The sequence below is a fragment of the Acanthochromis polyacanthus genome, chromosome 6 (genome assembly GCF_021347895.1).
Source record: "Acanthochromis polyacanthus isolate Apoly-LR-REF ecotype Palm Island chromosome 6, KAUST_Apoly_ChrSc, whole genome shotgun sequence".
In the NCBI taxonomy this organism is placed as follows: domain Eukaryota; kingdom Metazoa; phylum Chordata; class Actinopteri; family Pomacentridae; genus Acanthochromis; species Acanthochromis polyacanthus.
In genome coordinates, this window is record NC_067118.1 from 30,583,782 (window position 1) to 30,607,595 (window position 23,814).

Genomic DNA, 23,814 nt, shown 5'->3' on the forward strand with positions numbered 1-23,814 from the left:
TGAACATATGTGGAAGGAGCTGAAACATGCCATTTGGAGAAGACACCCATCAAACCTGAGACAACTGGAGCTGTTTGCTCATGAGGAGTGGGCCAAAATACCTGTTGACAGCTGCAGAACGCTCATTGACAAATACAGAAATCGTTTAATTGCAGTGATTGCCTCAAAAGGTTGTGCAACAAAATATTAAGTTATGGGTACCATCATTTTTGTCCAGCCCTATTTCATTAGTTTGTTTTTTTAAATAATTATGTTAATCAACAATTCAAAAGTGATGGCTGATTTTGATTATTTAATTTTCAATAAATTTTTATTTATTGTTACTTTTGTGAGTTTCAAGTGATTTCAGTGAGAATTGTGGGTTTTTCCTTCTTTAACTGAGGGGTACCAACAATTTTGTCCACGTGTGTATGTTCCTCTTCACAGTGGAATTACCAAGGATATATAAATTAATACATGTCTTTATGAAAATGTTTTTTATATATTGAAATATTGTATTATCTTACAAGAATTTCTTGTTTATAATATTACACTGTTTTTTTGGCAGGCGATTGACCCTGTATCCATCGCTGTGGTAACTCTGGGATCATCCAAAACCATGTTGTTTGAGGGTGGGCCACGGCCTTGGGTTTTAGAGCCCTCAAAATTCTTCTGTAACTTGAGTGCTGAGGATGAAGCCAGCCTCAGCCTTACTCTGGCTAGTCCCTCATCTCACAACTATAATCAGCACTGGGTCAGAGCAACCTGCAGGGCGCTGGGAGAGCAGGTGTGTGCAATTGAAATCATATCCATTTACCATTCATGACACCATCTAAAATTTGTGTGGCTATGTTCCATAAGTTTTCCAACTATAAGGATAATTGAAAAATCCAAGCCTTACAATCTATGTATACTTAACTATATTACCACTGTGTGGAGCTGTCCTCGCTAGATTGCTGTGATGCCTAGAAATACAGCTATTGTATTTTGTCATCTGTCAACTGAGTTGTTATGTTATTATTCAGGTGTTGGAGGTGATGGTTGGGAACAAGGCCAGTGTGACCAATCCTTATCCTGCTGTGGAGCCGGCAGTGGTTATGTTTGTTTGTGCTCCTCCATCTCGCCTCACCCTGGTCCCAGTGTACACAAGCCCACAGCTGGATCTGACCTGCCCGCTGCTGCAGCAGAACAAACAAGTGGTATGTGTGCAGTCCCTTCAAAAGGGTCAGCAAGCTGTCCTTTTCTACTTCTTAATTTTACCTCACACTATAAATACTGAAATTTCTGTAGAAATATTCTTTTGGTTTTTGCAAAAAAAAGCTTTTGATATAAATAATCTTCTACTGAAAGGAGGCACCTGCTTTTCTTATAAAAAGAAGTAACCTGCAATTTCAAGAAAGTGACAGCTACCCTTCTAAAAGATTCTGGCAATATTAACAGATTGTAGTTATTAAAAAAAAAAGTGTATATATATATATATATATATATATATATATATATATATGTATATATGTATGATAAATGTTTTTGTGGCATGAAAGTAAATGTTGTATAATATTTGTAGAAAAGTGTTTTTTGTTTTTTTGTTTTTGTCTTAGGTACCTGTTTCAAATGACCGTAACCCTATTTTGGACTTGGCTGCTTTTGATCAACAAGGAAGGAAGTTTGACAATTTCAGCTCTCTGAGCATGTTGTGGGAATCAACAAAGGTATCACTGGCCAGTATTGAACCCACTATGCCTATGGAGCTTCAACTGCTTGAGGACAGCAACAAACAGATGAAACTTCACGGTAAAAGACTGCACTGCATTTTGTTTTGTTTTTAGGAGAGTGGGTGGTTGAGGTAACTTTAAAGCAATGAGGTAACAAAATGAGGAAAAAAAGTCTGTGGCAGGATTTAATCCTAAAACACCAGCAGGGACAGTGAATTATCCATTCACCTGTCACCAGGAATACATCTTAGTTTCCTGATTGCTTCAGTAATTTAGTTACAAGTTTTGATTGGTGTCATGTAATTACGGTTTCATTCTTTCTTCTCTTTTTGTTGTCAACTCTGACAGGACGACAGACAGTTCTTGTCCATCAACAGACAGGCATCGCTGCCATTACAGCAACAGCTCTGGGTTACCAGGTTTCACATTTAGCAGCAGCACAAGTTCCCAGTCCAGTAAGTGAAAACAGTCACTCACCTACAAAGTCATGTCAACAAGCTTTTCACTTCCTCTGACAAAGCAGAAGTATGGTTTTCTGTGCAGATGTTACCCTTTTTATTGATGCTGCTTTTATGTAGACTTTTATTAACATGTTATTTTTTTTAAAGTGGTGTCATCTGCAACGTATTTTCCTGAACTGGTTTTTCCTGTATAAATGGCACTGCTAGTATGGCGTCTGTCTGTACAGTCTTTAGGGTTGGGTATCAAAAAACAATTCCCACTTTGAACTGGTTCCAGAAGTCATATTCTAAAGAAATCATCAAGAATGTTAATTTTGCTTCTGCCCTTTAGTTCCTGAACAAATTTCATTTGTGCTAGTTTATTAACACAGTTCTGCAAACACCTAAATTACATTTACTGCTATTCATCTGTGATGTCTTGCGAGTTGATAACGGTCGTGTCTTTTAGTCTCTTAATGCATTTGCATTATTCTTTGTTAACCTACTGAGCTTTAAGTGCGGTAACAGCATTTGCAAAATTTTGTGACTGTTACGAAAGAATGACATCAGGGTCCGCTTCTGTTAAAGTAAAGTAGTCAAAGTAAAGGCCAAAATATTGTAGAAAGCAGACAGGAGACCACTGGTGCTGCAGTTATACTTTATCTAGTTGTGTTTCTCTGTTGGTAACAACATGAACAGGCATTCTTTATAGCATGTAACGACTGACTTAAGTAACTTTACTCATCCTTCGAGGACCCACTTTAAAGATTGCATAAATATTTTGATATTTTTCTGTCACAATGGCAGAGACTCAGATCACATGACCCAGTCTACATCACCACCTTTCACAAAGGAGATGTAATTTCAGGTTTTGGCTATGCTAACCTCAACTAATTAAAAACAGTAACTATATTAATTATTTTAATGTATTAGGTGGAATAAGTGCTCAGATCCTTTAGTTAAGAATGAGTAGTAATACTACGCTGTACACCTCAGCATTGAAAATGGTAGTAAAAGTATGTAATTATAATCAAGAAAACATACTTAAAAAGATGAACATACTCAAAGTAGAAAATTACATTATCAGATTATGTACTGAATTAATTTAAAAGCACAGTATTACTGTTGTAATAATACTGACCCTCAAACAATCAAAATTGAGAATTGTTAAGATATGGGTTTGTTAAAATACAAATGATGTTTGTTTACATGCGTAACAAATGTACCACTTCTTTTTGCACTTGTTTTCCTCTCCTGTGCAGTTTGAGCCTTTGACCCCAGTCTCAGCTACTCTGGATCTCCTTTTAGTTGAAGATGTGAAAGTTTATCCTGATACAGTGACCATATATAACCACCCAGATGTGAAGGTGAGAGACACAAATATCAGTGCTGTGGATTCACATGTATGTTGCTTTCCACTTACAAACGTGAACTCTGACAGACACACTGGCTTTTTAATGCTTGTATGACTAAAATTTCTTTCAATTTGATAATTTATTGCAAGGGATATTATTTTGTCTTTTCACCATTGCAGAGCCAAAACAATAGAATTTAATATGATTCCACTTGTAACTACTAAATGAATTCCACAATTACTAATCATGGCACCAGGCACAGTGGAAACTTGCGTCTCGTCACTCTTTGCTCAGCAGGCCTCTCCTAATCCTGTGTGATATAGGAGTATGGGGAGTGTGGGGGTTGAATAACAACTAGTGACCTGTGTAAGAGGATTTTGAAGAGTGTGTGTTCAGGGGTGTACTTTGATGTCACATGCAAGACCAGCTGTCTGTCAGAAAGGCATAAGGGGGAACAGGGTTCATTTACTGAATTGTGGAATAATCATTTTGAGCACTGTCACAAGGCACTGAGTGCTTCTTTTGTTTTTATAGGCAAACCTAGCCCTGCGAGAGGGCTCGGGACACTTTTATATCAATACCAGTGTTAAAGGGATAGCGGATGTGGTGTTCCAGGAGACCCAAGGCACAGCTCAGGTAAGAAAGCACACCCATAAGAAGGATTTTCAAAAAACATATAGGCATTTTTCTTCTAGATTTAATTTCACCAATGCTAAACAAATGTTTTTTTGTGAATGCGGAGAATTGAGTTTTCATTTGGTGTGTGTGCCCAGGTTTCTCCCGTCCAGCCAGGTGTAGTGAATGTGATGGTTCATGACCTTTGCCTGGCTTTTCCAGCACCTGCCACAGCCACAGTGCATGTTTCTGACATCCTGGAAGTTTATGTGAGAGTGGTTGACAAGGTCAGTTTCCAGCTTCATAATCCTTCATCTTGAAGGGTCCAGGCACTGCTTGGCTAGATAATTTCTATCATATCACACATCCCTGAAATACCTCAGTGACATCCAAGCACTAAATTTTGTTCTAGCACTTTCCTTCCTACTTTTAGTGAAAGGCAGCCTTTCTTCAACTGCCATCGTTTGATTTCACCCTACTGTCAGCCAGAGTTATTATTTCTGTATTGATGGCGGTTATTCATCTCGATTACAGGTGGAGATTGGCAAAACTGTGAAAGCTTATGTCAGAGTCTTGGATGATAATAAAAAGCCCTTTCCAGCCAGCTATTTTCAGTTCATGAATCTTAAACTCAAGGCAGCTTCTCCAGTAGTCTCTCTAAGGTACGTACTGTGACATTTGTTCTTTAGGTTGAGAGTGTGACAACACGCAATGCTTTATGTTCACTTCTAAATGTCTCCTCTGCAGACCAGTAACAGAGTCCACAGAAAGCGATACTGCAGTTTTCCTGGTGAAAGGTGTCTCTGTTGATCAGACCACTCTATCAGCTGTTGTTGTGGATCAGAATGGGAGAAAAATTGCTTCTACACCACAGCCAATTGAGGTATAATTTAGTGTTTTTTGAGATTGTTAGTTCAAATTTTGACTTTCATGTGTTGCACGTTTTAGAAAAAATGTATCTTTTTTTCCCCTAGGTGTTTGCACCATTCAAACTCATCCCAAGGAAAATCACCTTGCTAATTGGAGCAATGATGCAGGTATGTGGAATATTGATGCTTAGGCTGAGTCTGCAAACAGCTGGCTTAAATTCATCTTGCCAGAAGAGTTCATTTGGTCCTCAGTTCATCTTCCAGAAGAACCCTCTGCCAGAATGCTTCTGGATGATGATGTTAGCCTAATTGCTCTTGGTTTAAGCATCCAGCTTGCCTGTCATTTGCCTCATCTCATGCCATAATTAGAAAGCATTTACCATCTATCCAAGTAGCTTCCTAATTGGTGATCATTAAACTCAGTAATACACTAGACATTATTTGTGTTGGATCACAATTTTTAAAATCACGAATAGTTTAGCCCAAAAAACATAATGGCTTTCAGCACATTAGTATCAGGCTCTGCATTGATGAAAGCTGTTAACTATGCTGTTTAAGTGGTCACGATCTCTCGTGAGACTGATACTCAGTTTTTCTCCTTTTTTTCCTCATTCTCTCTTTTTCAAACTCCCCTTCCTCTTTTCATTCCTGCTGTCATTTGTAGATCACATCCGAAGGGGGCCCTCAGCCTCAGTCCAACATCCTTTTTTCTATTTCCAATGAGGAGATAGCTTCAGTTAACGCTATGGGCCATGTCAGAGGCATCGCTATTGGTAATGTTACTGTGACTGGACTGGTCCAAGCTATTGATGTCGAGACCGGAAAGCTAGTCGTCGTGTCTCAGGTAAATATGAATCAGTGATGTTAACCAGTAAATGGCTCAGTTAGCTTTTCCACATTGGAAGCTCATTCTCTTGTGTCCTCAGGATCAAGTAGAAGTGGAGGTTGTGGTTTTGACTGCCATTCGAATCAGAGCACCTATTACAAGAATGAAGACAGGAACACAGGTATGAATATTTTGTGCTATATTATGAAGAATATACTTAAATTATGTTGTAGTATAATTTTCCATGCTCTTTCTAAATGATATCACTTAATATATTGATTCATTTTCTGTCTTTTTCTAGATGCCTGTATATGTGATGGGTCTGACCAATAGTCAAACACCATTCTCCTTTGGTAGTGCTTTACCTGGTTTTACCTTTCACTGGTCCACCACTAAGAGAGACATCCTGGATGTCCAGCCAAGACATATCGAGGTACGCTGCACTCAGGATTTTTGCTCTTGCATTTGACATTACTTTCAATTTCTGCCACTGAACCATTTCTATTTTTGGCTCCTGTTCCTTTTGATCCTTTTTATCAGATTAACTTAAGATATGCTGTCTGTCCATTACAGCAAGATTTTTAAGAACCAGCATCCACTTTGTCTCTGCTTTCTTGTCATCCTCTGCCTTGTTCCTGCTTCCTCATCACTGCTACCTTTTTATTTGATTTGCTGCTGCTATTTTTACCATTGTCATAATGGTCCTTGTCCTACGCAGGCTAGCTTGGAGCTTCAGTCAGAGCACAACTTTGGCATGAGGGTGACTGGAAGAACGAGAGGGCGGACAGGACTGAAGGTGGTGCTCAGAGTTACTGACCCCAGTGCACGGCAGATAATGGGCCACCTGCAAGAGCTCAGAGATGAGGTCCAGATCCAGGTACAACTCTGATACACCTAAAGAAAACGCCCCTGTAAACACTGTATTTGTGTTTACCATCAGCATCATGTGCAGATATTTTGGAAAGACACCTTTTGTGAAATACTTTGCTTATCGTGATCATGCCCTCCCTGCTGCTTCTTCATAATGGGGAAAGCTGGCATTAAACGCACCAGAGCACTGAAATTGCTAAGCTTTGGGATATCTGTAGTTTTTAATTTTGTGAAGTGATAACACTGCAGATTAGTTGGAGTTGAATGCATCCAGCTTCAAACTGTATTAAACTATGACATGTCACTACTGCAGAAACATCAAACAATGATTAAAGCCCTCTGATAATTGGAGTTTCAACATTTTGCTTTGATCAAGGTCTATGACAAGCTGCAGATGCTTAATCCTGAAATAGAGGCTGAGGAGTTACTGATGGCTCCAAACTCAGCCCTCAAACTCCAAACTAACAGGTGAGTTGCAAGTGCCTGCACGGTGGATATTTTTTGCTCCAAATACATATGTGGAAGTATATTTCACTTGTACATCCATAGAACTTAGAAACACTTGGTCTGATTGTATTTTCCTTTCTTTATTAGGGATGGTGTGGGTGCACTCTCCTACCGGATGCTGGATTACCCTGAACAAAATGTTGTTGCTCAAGTGGATTATAAGGGCTTTCTCCTCTCTGGCTCTCTCACTGGCATATCTTCTCTGCTGATCACCTCACAGGAGACCTTTGGTGTCAATCAAACTCTTATCCTTGCTGTGAAGGTCAGTGTAAGAGTCACTGCTTGAAAATTGTTTGAGATTTTTGCTTTCAAAAGCGTTGTCCTCTGGATATTGAGAATGAAATTCATCTCCTGACCTCCTGCCAGAAACTGTTTGTCAGTCTGCTGAAACTTTTCAATGTTTCATATTCCAAGGTACCCAGTTCACTGCAATATAAAGCCTATTCTAACGGCACAACCCCAGTTACAAGTAGAACTGAAAAATATCTTAGTGTAGTAGTGCTGAGTGATATGAAAAAAAATCATTTGTCACGATATAGATTATTTTATATCATGATATACCACAATAGCACAAGTTTTCCGTGGACCATCTTTAGGTGATAGAAGAGGTTTGTTGTGTTGGCATCGGGCGCAGGAATAGTCTTGTAGTATAGTTTGCATATGGCTGTCTTCTGCTCCGTGTCGGACCTCTTGAACTCAAAATGTAACCAAATCACAGACGTGCCCCCTCTTTTCTGTAAAAGTGCTTCTTCTTGGGCTGCCACTCTGTCTGTTGCAACTCCAGGCGTGAAATTTCAACCTGCTGAGCATTGTTCAGGACTCATGATTAAGTAACGTAAAGCAAGTTGCAAACCTGCGTGAGAATCAAGGAACGTAAAGCAGCGTCGTGTCGCAAAACCACAAGACGGAGTTTCTTTCCGAAAAATCTCTTTTTTAGTCTTCTTTATTTTCACTTACATGAACTTAGAGTATGCATAGTGGTAAGAAAACACTAATACAATTGTCTCAGGCTATTTAATGATATATTTGCTGTAATAATTGATAAAATTCAGTTAGAAACGATAGAAGAGAAATGGCATGATAGACACTTTTTTATTGTTCCCACAATATGTATCGTCATATCGCCCAGCACTACCGTGCAGTGTGACAAACTTACTGTGCCATAAATCAAAACACGTTTAATTTATTTGAATACTGATATTGCAAAAATAAAAAAAAATTAAAATCAACTTAAATTACATGTATGGGATTTTTTTTAATGGTAAAAGTGTAACCAGTCCTGGAAAAAAAAATGTGACTCCATGCTATAAATATTAACTACTTACATTTGTTGTTTGTGTCCAGACCTCTTGTCTCTTATTTGCAAAAGCACAGTCTGCAGTGTAGCCATAAAGACTCCACATGTTTCTCACATGACTGTCATAGCTTTTTTTTTTTTTCATGCATGAGCCAGTCATTCCGATTTTTTTTGGCACACTTTTGAATGAGACAGTTATAATTTTACAGTTTATGGCCATGGTTAAAGAGTGTCCTTTTGCCGATTTGAAAAATTAATGAATACTATGAATTTCATACCAATGGTTTGTGGTTCAGAGGATTGATTATAATATTACAGTATGGAGCAAAATATTTACTAAAATATGCAGTAAATTAGATCAGTGATATGCAAGAAAAAATATTTTATAGCAATGCAATGTGGCTTGTATTACAAAAACATTTTTTTTCTCATTTTGCATTTTAATGTAAAACACGAAGCTGCACCTTTTCCCTATGTTAAGCCCAAGCTAGCAAGAATACAGGAAGGATATTCTGCTATTGTGGATTTTTATGCACAATCTTTGTAACAAATGTCATCTGTCATATGCCATACTGAACCAGGAGCTTCCAGTAATGTGCTGCTAAAGGCCACTTCTGAATAATACTGTCTTGAAATGACAGATGGCACAGTCTCTTCACATAATGACTACAACCCTTTGCTTCTCAGGTGCTGCCTGTGTCCTATGTACGCTTCAGTACCAGTCCAGTCCTCTACACGAACACCAAAGAGAGCCTGAAAGCTTTCCCACTGGGAATAGTGCTCACCTTTGCTGTCCACTTCCATGCCATTACTGGAGAGGTTCTACACAGCTCCAACTCCCACCTTACATTTTCTACAAACAGGTCAGTCACCATTCAGCCTTTAAGTTCCTCTTGTTATGTGTCAAGGGTTGCTGTCCTTTACTGACATAATTCACACATTCATGGACTGTGTGACTGAATGAGTGAAACATGACTTCCAGACAGGCAGAGGATGGAGGATGATATGTTTTTCTGTTTGGTCACTACTCCAAGGTTGAAAAGCTATTCTCCTGCTGTGTGGGCATTATTTATAGAGAGAACCAAGGCCTCTCTTTTAGTGGTCCATTTCTGCAGCCTCACCCAGCCTTGCGTGAGCTAATGTCTCCCACTATTTCAAATTCTGCCAGACAAGCCATGTCAACCCACAAACTACTCACCCTCTACCAAATGCATTTCAGTAAGAAATTGTTTATTTATCATTGTTTCCTTCTCCTATGTAAAAATAATGGATTCTTGAAGCTGTATGTATGTATGTGAATGTATCTGGCTTGGTATATTTTTATGGTATTGCTCCATGCAAGATCTTCCAATGAGTCAAAACACATGAGCACTCTCCATGCAGATAGATGAAGCAAACTAACCTTGATGGCTAGGCTTGTGGAGTGCTCTTGGTGGGCGGTGGTAAGGGGGTCTGAAAATGGGCTGATGGTGGACAGTGTGTTGGGGGATGTGCTGGAAACATTTTGACACACAGCAGCTGAAAATCACAACTAATAGGAATTGAAAGAATTGCTGCTTTGCTCCTGATGTCGCAGGTTGTCGTAGTCCACGCCTCGATGAGCAGAACTGCTTTGGCTGCGTGCATAAATCAACAGCATATTAGGCAGATGGTAGTCATAATATTTTGGCTCATCTGTATACACTCATAACACTAACAAAATGTTCTATTTCTGTCTAACACCGCTGTTTATCCACATTATGTGCGTTAACATCTGTACAGTCGAACTGGAGCAGCTGAGATCATGGTTTAGAGGCAGGATCTATGAAGGGTTCATAACAATAATTTACTGGGCAGGTCCTTTAACCTCATTTCAGATGGAGTTGTTTCCACCTGAGTGAGTGAGCTAAATTAATAGGAGTGTTGGGCAGGGAGGAGCTATTGATGAGGGACTCCCTCATCTGTCTGCACAATAAATTGATTCTATTACCTTGTTCTCCAGGTGCTGACAGACAGTTAGTGCAAAAGTATCAAAATCAGAAATAAGGGGCTGATAGTGCTGGGACTGCGATTACTAGCCTGTGATTAAATCCTATTAAGTCTCCAAAGAGCCTATTGGATTTTATTGATGCTTCAGGTTGGAGTACTTTGGCCCTATGAGTTCAGAGCAAATGCTTTGCAGCAAGAGACAAAAGTAGGACATTTTTTTTGTGGAAAAGATAAATAAAATGGGAAGTAGAACTTTTCCAGCAGGAAATAAAATACAAAAGTAACTTAGTCTAACAGTAGTGACCCAGTTTTCAGTTTACCAAGCTCTTCAGTAATGGCAACAGTGTCCTTCACTTGTAAATTTGTTTGTTAGAATGATGGCAAATGTGTGAGGGGAGCAATGAGGGTCTTTCAGAGGTCAAAGCTAAGGGGGTGAAATGAGAGTCAAATGGGAATCGATGCTGGGCCGTGGGGGACATTAGAATAAAGGATTGTCTCACATAATAGCATTCTATCACCCTTATTTGACTTTTTTAATGAGTAGCTGTAGTATTGAATCAAATGATAATCCCCAAATAAGTGTGGTTGATTCAGGAGATGTTGTTGTTTGATATTGATATATATGTTTTGTATGTTCCCACAGCACGTGTTTTGATTTTTAAAGAGCTTGTTTTTATAAAATATTTAGAGAATCCCAACCTGGGTGTCATACTTCTATGTTTCACTATACGTCATTGATTTTTCTCTTTGTAATGTACAATTGAACTTGAAATGCCCTCTATCAGCAGCACTATTTGAGGACATACGACGACACTCAATATAAAACATGATTTAAGGTACCCCTGTTTTGTCCTGCAGAGATGACCTTGTGCAGGTGGGGGTTGGACCTGGTAACCACACTCTGACCGTGAGAACAGTCAATGTCGGCCTCACCCTTCTGGCAGTGTGGGACAGTGAAAACATGGGTGTGGCAGACTATGTTGCACTTCCTGTTGAGCATGCCATCGACATACATGATGCCAGCACACTGGTGGTGGGAGATGTGGTCTGCTTCCATGTCCAGTTGACCAGTCCAGATGGTAAGACTTCTACACAGTATAGAAAGCACAGAGGAAAAACATTTGGACAGTTAATTCAACATTGGCTTTGTGTTCACGATTTGGCTTAGGTTACGTATTATCTGAATGTGTTAGCTTCTGTATGTGTTTTTAATCTTTATTAGGTTTAATTTTATCATGTTTATTTCTTCTTTCTTTTCAAGTTTCATTGAAAGTATTTCACCCAGTAGGTTTTATTGAATGTCCTTTAAAGAGAAAATGCTTGTTTTTCTTACATCCCTTTGGATTTTAGTTTTCCTTGTGGCTGATGATCCTTTTTTTTTTTCTCGAGCATATTGCAATCAGTTTGTTTAGTGGAGTCTACATATTTGTAAATGCAAAACATTGTTCCTTCTCTGCAGGCATCCATGGCACTTGGAGCTCCTCTGCAAATGGTGTTCTTCAGGTGGACCCAAAAACTGGTGCAGCTGTAGCCAGAGACTCTGGGACAGCTACTGTGTACTATGAGATTCCGGGTATTTTGAAAACGTACAGAGAGGTACGTTATGTGTCGGTAGTAACAACTGGCTAAGCTGTAGTGCTTCACTGACAGGTTGTGTGATAAAGCATGAAGTGCATCCTGGTATATCTGGTTTACATTTGGCGTGGCTTTGATGAAGAAACACACTGCGTTCTAATTATGCAGGCTGCACACCTCTCAGGTTTCTTTAGATTTACTCTTGACGCCAATATCCTCCGGAGATTTTATTCTTCCCTGCTAGTGCATCGTACTGTATCAATACTTCAGTAATGTATTAGCATGAAAATGAAACTGTACAATAGGTGAATAGTATATCCATCATCACCTATCAGGATTGCATTGTCTCTGCCTAATGTGTGTGCATGCGTCCATGATATTGCTGCTACTGAGATCGTCGTACATGATGGCGCGTGAGAAGGATTAATTGGTTCTCTGAGTGTTAGCATTCTCTATCCAGTGAGGCTCCTTCCTCCTCGTGAGCTGAATATAACTGGCAATTTTACATGAATACTTCCTATTTGCACAGTTAGAATTGATGAGACTGTGTTGAGTATTTTCTTTTAAACAAAAAAAGTGCGCACAGGCATTTTAAGTAAATGAACTGAATGAAGATAATGTTTTTATCAGTGTGACAGGAGAGATTGATACAACAATCGGTAATGCAATATTGAAGACTCAGTTGTGTTTTAATTAGTTTATTTCACTGACAGTCTGACGTGATTGATGTAAACACTTAGTTGGTGGATGTAAATTATAAATTCATTATTCCGTGCACACACCTGTATTTTCTTTGGGTTCATTGGCCGTTTGTCTGGATGCTTTTGCAGATAGTAGTGAAAGCCCCTACGAAGACGACGGCTATGTTGCAGGCTGCACAGACGACACCCATCAGGAATGGCAAAGAGACAAAGGTCCTACTGACTACCCGAGAAAGAGGAACCAACCTCATTGGTAATGAAACTGACTCATTTTTAGTTTAGCATTAGTTAAAGGAGCAGTTTTACTTCCTTTGTTGCTGAAACTTAACCCTCGGAACCTCATTTTTACTCTCTGGAGTAATTTGTCAAAATACATATGAAGTTCTACAGCTATATGAAAACAGCACACCAACAAAAACTAGCATCAATAGATACATTTTTCCTAGTTTCCAGAGGGGTTATAAGTGTTTTTTAAAAAATGAAGGAACTACATATCTTGGATGTTTTACTACTTACATTTTTGTTTTATTTTCATACTTGCCTCCTATCTGCTTTGTGTAAATAAAAGCTGCAGTTCAGCCCAGTCCAGCTGAACAGTCCTTGAGTTTTACTGATGTGACTGTTAATCACAATCTTATTTTTTTAACAGAATCTGATTTCTGCTTTTTTTTTTGTCAAAATTTAGACGAGACCTGTACAGTAAAGTGATTTTGATAAAATATCTAAAATTTTAGCTTATATTTGGTTGGCTTTTCCAAATAAAACCATAAGTTACACATGATTAATTTATTAATCATTGGGGAAGTTGAAAATATGATGCTTCCTTTTTTTTCCTACAATTTCTTGCTATGGTAAATTATGTAATTTTGATCATTTTTTTAACAGACCAATTAATGCTTTGAAATCTGCCGGCATATTTTGAGGTCAGAGGGTAAAATGAGAAGATTGCTTACACTCTAACATCGTTATAGAAAATCTAAAGCTAGCAGACTGTTAGCTAGTTAGTGGCAAAGACTGGAAAGTGGGAAACAGCTAGCCTAACCCTATCCAACAGTTACAGAATCTGTGATGCAACCTGTACAACTCTCAAACAGTGCATTGTCATTTTTACACAGTGGTTTTTGTACACATTAAACAACAAAATAAGGCACTTTAATTGGTGAGTTTTAGAGGGAGTTGTAAGAGGATTTTGTTAGCCTTGGACAAAGCAGGACGAGCTGTTTCACCCTGTTAGCCTTATATTTAATGTGCAGGTATGAAAGTTAAATAAATCATCATCTGTTCAAACGCTGCAAGAAAGCTATTACGCTTATTTCCCAAATGTCAAACCGTTCATTTTAAATCTGTGATATTGCTCTCATTTGTCCCAACTGCTAAACTAAAGATTCATAAATAAATTATAGTAAGAGTCATTAATAATGAAAGACATTTTTGGATCCCAAAATTTTGTTGTAATTCTTCGTCTGTTGTGCTCTACAGGAACCTGTTCTTCCGCCCAAACTAAGGCTATTTCACAGCTGCAGCCAGAAACGTCTGTAAGCTGCCATCTCAGCTTCACCAGCGACTCTGTTGACTTTCCTGCTAATGATGTCTTCAAAACACACGTCTGCTTTGACTCCAGCACTGGTAAGGCTGATCTTTATCCTGACTAGAGATCCTGGAGTCATCTGTAGTTGTATACTGACTGTTAGCATTTTGACAGTATTAAATTAACAGTCTTTATTTACTGGGTGCTATTAGTCATATATTTCTGACTTAGATGACTATCCTTAATCATGTGGGGTATTAATGCGGAAGTCACAGCAGGCTTCAATTATTTGTGATAGTTGAGGGCTTTGTGGCTATCCTTCTGCCATTTGTAAAATATATTTGTTCGACCAAGTTTTGCTCTCTCTTAACTGTCTATACTTTCACATTCATATAATTTTCTACCTTTTTAGGCACTGTTTTCCAAAGTAAAAGTACCTTTAAACTAAGCAGAGGAACAATGTTTATATTCTGCAGAAGGGGCAGAAAAATACTGTTTACAAGGCTGTAATCAATACCTGCATTGCCCATGGAACGACTTTAGCAGGGACTATAAAAGGTGTCCGGATGATGAATTGAACCGAGGAGGCTCCCTGTTGCTTGAAAGCACTGGTCTAATTATGTTTGGGGGTTTGGGACTTCACCCCAGTTGGCTTATCTCCGATGGGATCCACACTGTGTGTACAAGACTGTAACCACTCAGCTGAATCTGAGTGAGTTTTTAATGGCAGCATGTGCTTCTGAAATGACACTACCTGGGAAATTCAGAAGTTAGAAATGAGGGGAAATATGTATTTTACTGGTTTGTATGGTGCACCTTTGGACACCATATTTTTTTTCATTTGTATGCGGGGTCTCACACATGGTGGCATCCACAGTCAGTTTTTCTCTCACATGGATATCAATGATTTATCTTGAACCACCACTTTACCGGTATGCAGCAGAAGTGAGTATACGCCTTTGCAATAGCACTTACATGTCGAAGGACTCAGAACTGTATCATCTGTTCAATATTACATTATTTCCAAGTTTACAAGTAGTGTATGTCCTGTGGTTAACAATCCAAAAAACAATACCTTAGCAAGACTACACTGAAAGTACATTCCCTGAAGTCGAAAGTCTGTGCGACAAATGTAAATACAACTGTGATAACTGGCATTTAAGTGAGAAAACCTGTGATCGCTGAAGTCACACTGAGTTCTAGTTTATTTAACGCCATGAACATGCTTATTATAAAAGGACTTGTGAAAATTGGGACATTCTTAGTTTTGTATCTGTAGGCTGTGTCCATCTGCATGTGTGCTTTATGGCTCTACATGGAGAGGAATTGTCAGAGGAATTTGGATGGAAGACTTAACAATGACAGAAATGGGTACAGGAAGATGAACTAAAAGTGACGAACTGAAAATCTGTTGAAACACAATTGCAGCAGTAATCAAGAGATATAGAATGAGACATAATACCCTCTTCAGAGGACAGTTGGTGTCCTCCTAAAATGATGCTACAGACAGTGACTTTCACAGTTTTGCTCTTAAAAAAACAGATGGGCATGTGCTGTAGACTTGGCACAGGAATTATAAGTGAAAATCAGAGTTTCTGTGGCAGCTCAGACAGTGTGAAGGACAGTGCATAACGTCAGTGTCTATGGATGGCATCCAAGTAAAAAAAAAAAAACGTGCTTGCTCTTTGGCACGAAACTGCAGCATTAAACTTTGCCAAAGAACACGAAAAGAAGCCTGATTAATGTTGGAAGTGCCTTTTTGGTCAGATGAGAACAAGATAAATTTGATGATGTCGAGGGTGTTTTTCATGAACCAGGCCAGGACTACCACAGTGAATGCATAGTCTCAACAGTGAAGCACAGAGGTGTTTGTTGATGATATCGGCTCATTTATAAACGACACCTTGCAGGACTGTGAATGTACCATAATACAGGTTACCAAGATGATTTCCTGTCTCTGAAAGTTTGGTAGGATTGAGATATTGAGCATTTTACCGATCCAGAGTACACGACTGAAATCATGCAAGAGTTGCTAAAGAAAGAAAAATGTGGAAACTTTTACCCAGCCAAGTCTGTTGCCTGACTTGAAAGTTACAGCATGACAATTCCTCCAGCAAAGAGCAGCTGAAAAAAGTAATCTGATGCAATTTTGAATGTATGTCTGATATTGAAGTGTTAATGCATGAAGGTACACTCCCTTATGTTGTGTACTTTGTCTTTCCATTTTTGTCCCAGGACTCTACACATGTTCCATGACCTTGCAAACCATAACTGACCAACAGACCCGCATACTCAGCATATCTATGGCCAACCTGCTGGTGAAGGCAGGCCTGGAGGGCAGTGTCTTCTCTGGGGAGCAAGTCAGCGCCAGACTACCCATCGAACCAGGTCTCTACTCAGACCAGACGGAGCTGCTGCTCTCAAACTTGCACCGATCAGCTGAACTCACAGTCTATGGCTCCGTTGCCACCCTGTCCAACATAGAGGTCAGAAATAATCGAGTAATATCACGTAAACTGTACAATTAATATACTTATATGAGTATTATTAAATTTGCTTCAATAAACTTTATTAAAAAATGTTTGTCATCAGGTGGTGTCCTCTTCTCCCAATTTTGCCGTCCAAGAGAGCGAGGTACATCATGGCTTCCCCAGTTACTCAAAGTACACCGTCAGTGCTGTGGACCCTCAAGCAGCAGTTTCTGCTTCTGTTTCCATAAGCAGCACCTCCTCTGGCCAGACTCTCATCATCCCAGTCACTTTGATTCACACAGCTGATCACAGCGCTGCCATGCAAGGTCAGATATCCTTTCAGTGCAAATGTCAAGTGGCTGAGCCTCAAGCTACAAAGGCATGTTGCTTTCAGTGCATTTTATGTGTGAGGTCACAGGAAAGGTAGCAAAACTGTCACTCTACCACAAGTGTTTGAACTGATTTCCAAAACAAAAATGCAGTATTTTATTTGAACACAACCCACATAAAAATATCCTCAGTTTACGTTGGAGAATTAACATTGTTTGGTTAATTTTCTCTCTTCACTGCCTCATGTTGCTATACGGCAACTGCATTGTATAATGTTAGCAAAACATCAATAGCTTTATTTACTTTTTTCACTCTACTTCTCAGATCATTTGCTGAACACTTATTATTTTTCTCAGTTTGCTTTAGCAGAAAAACAAGATTACTGTTATTGACAGAGGACCACAGAGCCTGCATTGTGTGGAGCGGTTACTTTTTACCTGAAAATTAAACATCAGACAATTTCTGAGTAGTTTGTGATGTGACTCAGTAGGAGATTACAACAAATACATGCAGAATATTTGTAAAATAGTTTGCACAGTAGTTTGAATGTCAAACGCACAATGGTTCTAAAAAATAGTTATGATGCATAAAACCTGAGTATAATTTATTAACAACTTCTTGCAATACCAGATGAGAATTGCAGAATCTGTTCTGTCATCTGTAAGAAATAAGAGCAGTAATAAGGCAATTTTTCAATAACTATTATTTTTTTTTCCAGATTTCAGACATCAGCATCGTTATCCTTCTCTGCCATAACTGATACGTGTTAGTGTGTCATATGTTCCCAGCAGTTCGATGAGGTTGTGACGGCTTATCTTGTCCACGACTCTTTCTCTCAGCAGCTGCTCCTCCAGTTGGTGGTGTGGAGGGGGGGCATTCCCTGCACAGCTTCATAAACAGCTACCAGACGATGTTCTGCACCCTGTTCGCTCTGCTGGCTGGCACAGCTATCATCATCATCGGTGGGTCACCTCATTTCTGTTGCGATTGCTCTGCTCTTATGAGGTAGTTGGAGGAACTGTAATAAAGGCTCTAAAATAGCTGTATGGTTTTCTGTGACAACTAGTAGCATCTGTGCGCCGGGAAATGCTTAGTTTCACATCAACTGTTTTCAGTTTTGTCATGTCATTCATCTAATATTTTTGAACTGGAAAGTGCAGGGTTGTTAGAATTTAATTTTGTCATTTCTTTCCAGTTCCGGCTGTAACTGTTTGGACGGTTAAACATTATTTGTACCCTAAATTTATGTGCTTCGGCACATTTATACTGGAAAAAAAGATGCTTTTCTGTTGCACCAAGCTTTAAATTTTAGTAGGTTTAGAGCAGTAAAGAGACAAGTATATGGGAGATGTAGCCAATTTAACACACATTGCTCAGAGATTAAGGGTACAAAAGTACTACAGATACACATATCTAACAAAATTCTCATGTTTAATGTTTTGTGAAATATCCATTGCAGTCAATAGCTACCTGAAGTATTTTCATGATGGTGCTCACTGCAGCCACCTTCAGTTCTTGCTTGTTGTGGGTGGTCTCTGCCTTTAGTCGGGCCCTCATTAAGTGGAATGCATGCTGAATCAGAATGATCTCAGATGATTCATTGAGCCAGTCAATGATATTCCACCTCTTCACCCTGTGAAGGTCTTTGGTTGCTTTGGCCGTCTGTTTGGCATCATTGTCCTGCTGAATGATGAACTGTCCAATGAGTTTTGATGCATTTGGCTGGATTGTAGCTCTCACAACGCTCCAGTATAGCTCCACATTCATCCTCTTGCTTGTGTCAGCAGTAAAATCATCAATAAATGTCAATGTGAGAGTATCACTGGCAGCCATACATATCTAGAACAGAAACACCACCATGTTTGACAGATGAGGTAGAATGCTTTGGGTCACAAGCATTTTCCTCTTTCAATCATTTTTATTTTACGTTGATTTTTGTTTCATCAATCCATTGAGCATGTTGTAGCTGCCAAATGTGTCACAACTCTACCAGCTTTGGCCTTTTTTCCCCAAAAAACTTCAGCCTGACCTTTCTGTTTTGGAGCATTGCCAGCAGTTGGCTTCTTCAGTTCATTTCAGTTCTATTATATTTATACAGAGTGAATTGACATCATATGTCATCTCACAGGCTTAACATAATGTGGTACAGACCTTAAGAATTTTAAACAGAGAGCAAAGAACCCAATCCAAAGTCTTGGATCCCAGTATCTCTGAGGTAAGGGCCACAGAGTTGACAGGGAGAGCATTGTGGACTTGTTGTATGGTCATAAATATGGGTTTCACCATGTAAATTGCATTTTTTAATTTGTCTGTGTTTACTTGCTTTTTCAGAAATCACCAAACTACCATTCTGATAAATCTCTGATATATTTGGGCTTTGATTAGAGCCTCGTTTTTATTCTGTTCACTCTTAAGGCCACCTCAGCAGATCTCCGTTATCTCTAAGCCTCAAGTGAGCTCTTCTCTGCCTGAAGTAGCACTGAAACACACAGCTGCTCAAAAAATCATTTAGTTGCCAAGTGTCTAATTACTTTTAATTATTTAAGTGCATAGCTGTGTACTATGTGTTAAAAAGGCTGTGTTTTACACAGTAGGGTCAACACTGACATAAACCTAGATAAGGTAAAGCTTCTATTCCATCCAACATTTTACTTGAAATTTAATGTTTTGAATCGGAGAACCTGAAGAACAAAAACTGTCCATATGCTTATAATACAGTTTGTACTGTTTACTGGCTTTCATTCTTACTGTATGGGCCACTAAAACATACGTTTCTTTTTGAGATATTTCAAAATGAAAGCATCCAACTCCTGTAACTTGGCAGTCTGTGTTTGTGTTTTTAGTTGTGGTCACAGTATGAAGCACTGGAAGTTATGATGATGTATTATGTGACTTTGAAGAGTTTTTTTTATGCTGTGCCTCGTGAACACACCAATGATACGTTTTTAAATGTATTTCCTCCCTGCAGTCCTCCACAATGCATTGTCACCAAGAGAACAAGCTTATCACCCTGCTTTCATCCAGAGGACACCGCCACCCATCTCAGGTAGGACACTGTCACTGTGACACTTTACCCATGCACTTATTTAGACGTAGAGTTTACAGCATAACATCAGAGGAATGTTCGATTAAATCGCACTCCACTGTGATTCCTGAGCACTATAGCTTACTTTAATGTTGAATGAGTGAAAAGGAGTGTATATAAGCCTTTAATCTGTGCTCTCACTAAGCTGTAAAGCTCAACTAAGAATTAATTTGAATAGATAGAAGATGTTTTAGACATCATCCAAGTCACTATTCTGGAAGTCAGACCCATCATAAATTTAGGTACATTTAGATGTAAAATCAAGCAAAGAGCATTTTATGAGCCGACAAGTCCAATTTGTCGTGAAAAAAACTGCTGCAGTGTTGATATAACCTTGCCAGCAAGTTGATTTCTCGCGATATTTGTGAGTTCACAAATCTCTCAAGAAAGCATCTTGTACCGCTCCCGCTTTCACTGTTCGGACAGAGCCAAGTTGGCATGGGCCAATCACGCAGAAGTATTCGTGTGTGGGGCGGGATATCCGGGTGTGAAGACGACAGCACTCTAGACGACACCAAGCGCCAGTAGATCAAAACAAACATGGCAACGGAGGACAACGATCGTGTAGATGCTGCTATTAAGTCAGTTTTAGCTGAATCTCGTATCGCTTCTTTGAAGGAAGAACGACGAGAGGCACTTTGCGCATTTCTGGATGGTAAAGATGTTTGTGCTTTTTTACCTACGGGTTTTGGTAAGAGTTTAATCTACCAATTGGCTCTGCTCGTTGTGAAGATCCCGCGATTGGCTAAAAACAAACCTGTCAGAGGCGGGACATACTGTTGCATTGTCCAATCCGTGCCTCTTTCCTCCGAACGGATTTACATGGAGCGGTCCCAGATTGATATTGTGGAGTACTATCAAGTACTACACAATTATTAATCTGGCTATTGCCAGGTTAGTGTTGATAACACAATTTAAAAAGCCTGTGCTCTGACGGCTACACTATTTGTTAAATATTGTATACGTTAAGAGTTAAATTTGGCTGATTGCATGTTTTAAAAGTCTTATAGTGCAAATCCATTTGTATTGTGTTTTAGGGTTTTTCTAAACTTTAAGGTGTAAAGTAAAAGCTGTTAAGAAATTAGGAAGTTCAGTTCTACCATTCCATAAGTCACCCCACATCTGGAAAGCCTCCCAGCTTCACAAGCCAGCAAGAATTTGACGTCGGCGTTACCTCACACCTAACCAACCAATAGTCATCCAGCTCAAACTTTGGATGTTCCTGCCCCGTCACTGCGACCTGCATGCCTGTTCAGAATAAACAGCTGACTTTCAGGCCACTGTTTTTTTTTTTTTTACTCTTTAGAGCTGTGTCTGCTTTCTCTAAAATGCCTCAGCTTGAAGCAAAGTTCATCCAATATTCTTCTGTTGGCTGCAAGAGTGAACACAAGAGTCTTCATGTGCTCATCTGAAGAGATGAAGCTCCAGAGGGTTGCTTTTACTTTGATCATAATCTCCCCACAATAGCAGGAAAATCCCTAGTGTTTCTTTGTGCTGCTGATGTGACTAACATTACCATTAGCTTTGATTGTACTCCTACAGCTCGTACGTGAAAATTGTAAATCTGAAGGATGTTCAGAGAAAATGAAGACTTGTGAAGAAGTACTATGCGGGTTACTATGTTTTTTGTTGAGCTTCAGTGCAGCCTAAAGTCAGCCACTGTTTACATCTTTTTGCATCTCCTGCTCTCTGTGCTCACATATACTGCATTTTAAAACCGCTGAGTTCCCAATAAAGCTGTCCTCATTTCCATCTTTTTCAGTTTCTAATATCAGACAATGAAACTAGAATGAAATTGTGACTGAAACGCAGCCCATTCAGACTGTGTGTTTACAGGGAGACATTTCAGACCCATTTCTCTTCCTGCTGGAGGCGGGACGGCAGCAACTCATTGGTTTTCAGAGCAAAACAGCCTGTTTACAAATTAACTGTCTTTGCAGTATTTTGAGTGGAAACATTGGAAAACACACTGTGGGGACATACGAGACCTGCATTGATTCGCTGAAAAGGGGAACAATATGGGACATTTAAACCAAGCGGTGTTTCCATTTAAATTATACCACAGCTGATTTGATTCAAGTTTGAACTGCTATAGCCACTGATATGCACCACCTATTTCTTGTTTCTCACAAAGTGACTGCTTTATTCTGCTTAAGTGGTTTATATACTTACTGTTTGTTATTCATTTATTATATTTTTAAGGTTTAGACTCGCCAGTAGCGAATTCCTTCAACCGCTCACCACCAAGGACTGACCCAAAGAGCAGGTTGCATCTGTATTCTCCGGACTACAGGTCCTGTTGAGGCCTGCGCTCAGCTCCCTTTCTTCAATATCCAAGCACCCCAGGCCATTAATGCATATAGATATATGTGCCTCTGTCCTTCGAGATGATTTACTGTGGGATGCGGAAGAACAAAATTTCAGTTTGTAATGTTGGTACAGTCGTCTAAAAGAATCTTAATTTTCAGACTAGCACATACGTTAATAGACGATGCAAAATGATAACAGGGCTATAACCAGTTTTCATTGTGTGTATGCTTTTGTGTGTTGAAATGTGTGGTGTGTATATATATATGTATGCAATATGTGTGTACACAATTATACATATAATGTGTGTATTTTTATGATTTGCCATCTAAATAGCTTTTATACAAGCCCACTTCTTTATTAACTGACATCTTTCCGAGAGGTTTTGGAGAGTGCTTAAAAACCAAATCACTAGTTTATGCGTAAAGCAGTCGCTTTTGTGTTTGTTTGACATTTACTTGTGTGCCACTTATCATTTTGACGTGTGAAATTTAGCAACTCAGGATAAACCACGTTCTTGTAAGAGTGAAAGCAAACTTTCACTTGAAAATATTTATTTTTATGAGCTAAAAAAATACTTTTGTTATATTGTAGCTTGTATGTTTTGAAAAATATGTTATCCACTGAAACCGTCCTCCTCATAGGTGATGAACCCTTTAAATGTGTACAATCCCAACTCACTGGGGAAAAAGCCGGTTACTGTTCAGGGCATTTTTTGAGGGGAATTTAACATCCCAGTTATTGGACATTACAGTGTTTTTGAGCCACAACACACGCAGCTCCTGTCTCATTCATTAATGTGAACATCATTCAGTTTTTATCCCGGTGTTGCTTCATTGCAAAAGCACTCAAATGTGACCTGGTCTAATTTGTGAAAATGTAATGTTGCTCTTTCTGTTTTGTTCTCACAGCTCACATTTCCAGAAAGAGATTACTGTAGCATTGTTGAACTGCTGGAACATTGAAGTGTGACTGTTTTGAATGACATATTTTTGTATTTGAAGAAACATTGACAGAAAATGTATTTGTTTGCTCGTTTGTGTTTAAGATGCATAGTCCTGCCTTACAATCACATCTGAAAAGCTTGCAGCACATAATACAGACACAAGTGTGTTCGCTTGTGTGAAACATGCTCTTGCCTTTTCTAATAAAAGTTTTTTTCTTCTCATGTTCAGTGTTCATCTGAATTACTTGTTAGAAACATTTAGACATTTGTACTGCACTGAAAATATTAGCAAAATAAAACTCATAAAGGCATCTTGAGAATATTAAGTTTGACGTCCTAAAGGAGTGCTGGGACACACTAGGTATATTCTGGCATTTTTCTGGTATTTTCTTTCTGTGGAAGTTTGGATATTGGAATGCACCCCATTCAGGGC

General features: G+C 39.1%; 1 protein-coding gene across 2 annotated transcripts in view; it reads left to right on the plus strand.

Annotated features, from left to right (window-relative positions):
- nup210 (nucleoporin 210) overlaps positions 1-23,603 on the plus strand; it is a 35,890-nt gene extending 12,287 nt beyond the window's left edge. Inside the window, exons 15-40 of one of the 2 annotated variants that reach the window (XM_051949746.1) lie at positions 548-766; positions 1,005-1,178; positions 1,578-1,770; positions 2,040-2,146; positions 3,394-3,498; positions 4,021-4,122; positions 4,260-4,388; positions 4,636-4,763; positions 4,849-4,984; positions 5,076-5,138; positions 5,635-5,814; positions 5,897-5,977; positions 6,098-6,229; positions 6,515-6,673; positions 7,043-7,134; positions 7,261-7,435; positions 9,158-9,333; positions 11,297-11,517; positions 11,898-12,034; positions 12,844-12,967; positions 14,194-14,340; positions 16,478-16,728; positions 16,835-17,039; positions 17,883-18,005; positions 20,012-20,089; positions 22,331-23,603. In XM_051949746.1, the coding sequence (XP_051805706.1) occupies positions 548-766; positions 1,005-1,178; positions 1,578-1,770; positions 2,040-2,146; positions 3,394-3,498; positions 4,021-4,122; positions 4,260-4,388; positions 4,636-4,763; positions 4,849-4,984; positions 5,076-5,138; positions 5,635-5,814; positions 5,897-5,977; positions 6,098-6,229; positions 6,515-6,673; positions 7,043-7,134; positions 7,261-7,435; positions 9,158-9,333; positions 11,297-11,517; positions 11,898-12,034; positions 12,844-12,967; positions 14,194-14,340; positions 16,478-16,728; positions 16,835-17,039; positions 17,883-18,005; positions 20,012-20,089; positions 22,331-22,431 (3,738 nt within the window). In that variant the 3' untranslated portion in view covers positions 22,432-23,603. The remainder of the gene's footprint in view (positions 1-547; positions 767-1,004; positions 1,179-1,577; positions 1,771-2,039; positions 2,147-3,393; positions 3,499-4,020; positions 4,123-4,259; positions 4,389-4,635; positions 4,764-4,848; positions 4,985-5,075; positions 5,139-5,634; positions 5,815-5,896; positions 5,978-6,097; positions 6,230-6,514; positions 6,674-7,042; positions 7,135-7,260; positions 7,436-9,157; positions 9,334-11,296; positions 11,518-11,897; positions 12,035-12,843; positions 12,968-14,193; positions 14,341-16,477; positions 16,729-16,834; positions 17,040-17,882; positions 18,006-20,011; positions 20,090-22,330) is intronic. The other variant, XM_022205044.2, reaches the window with a different exon arrangement.
- The last annotated feature ends 211 nt before the right edge of the window (positions 23,604-23,814 follow it).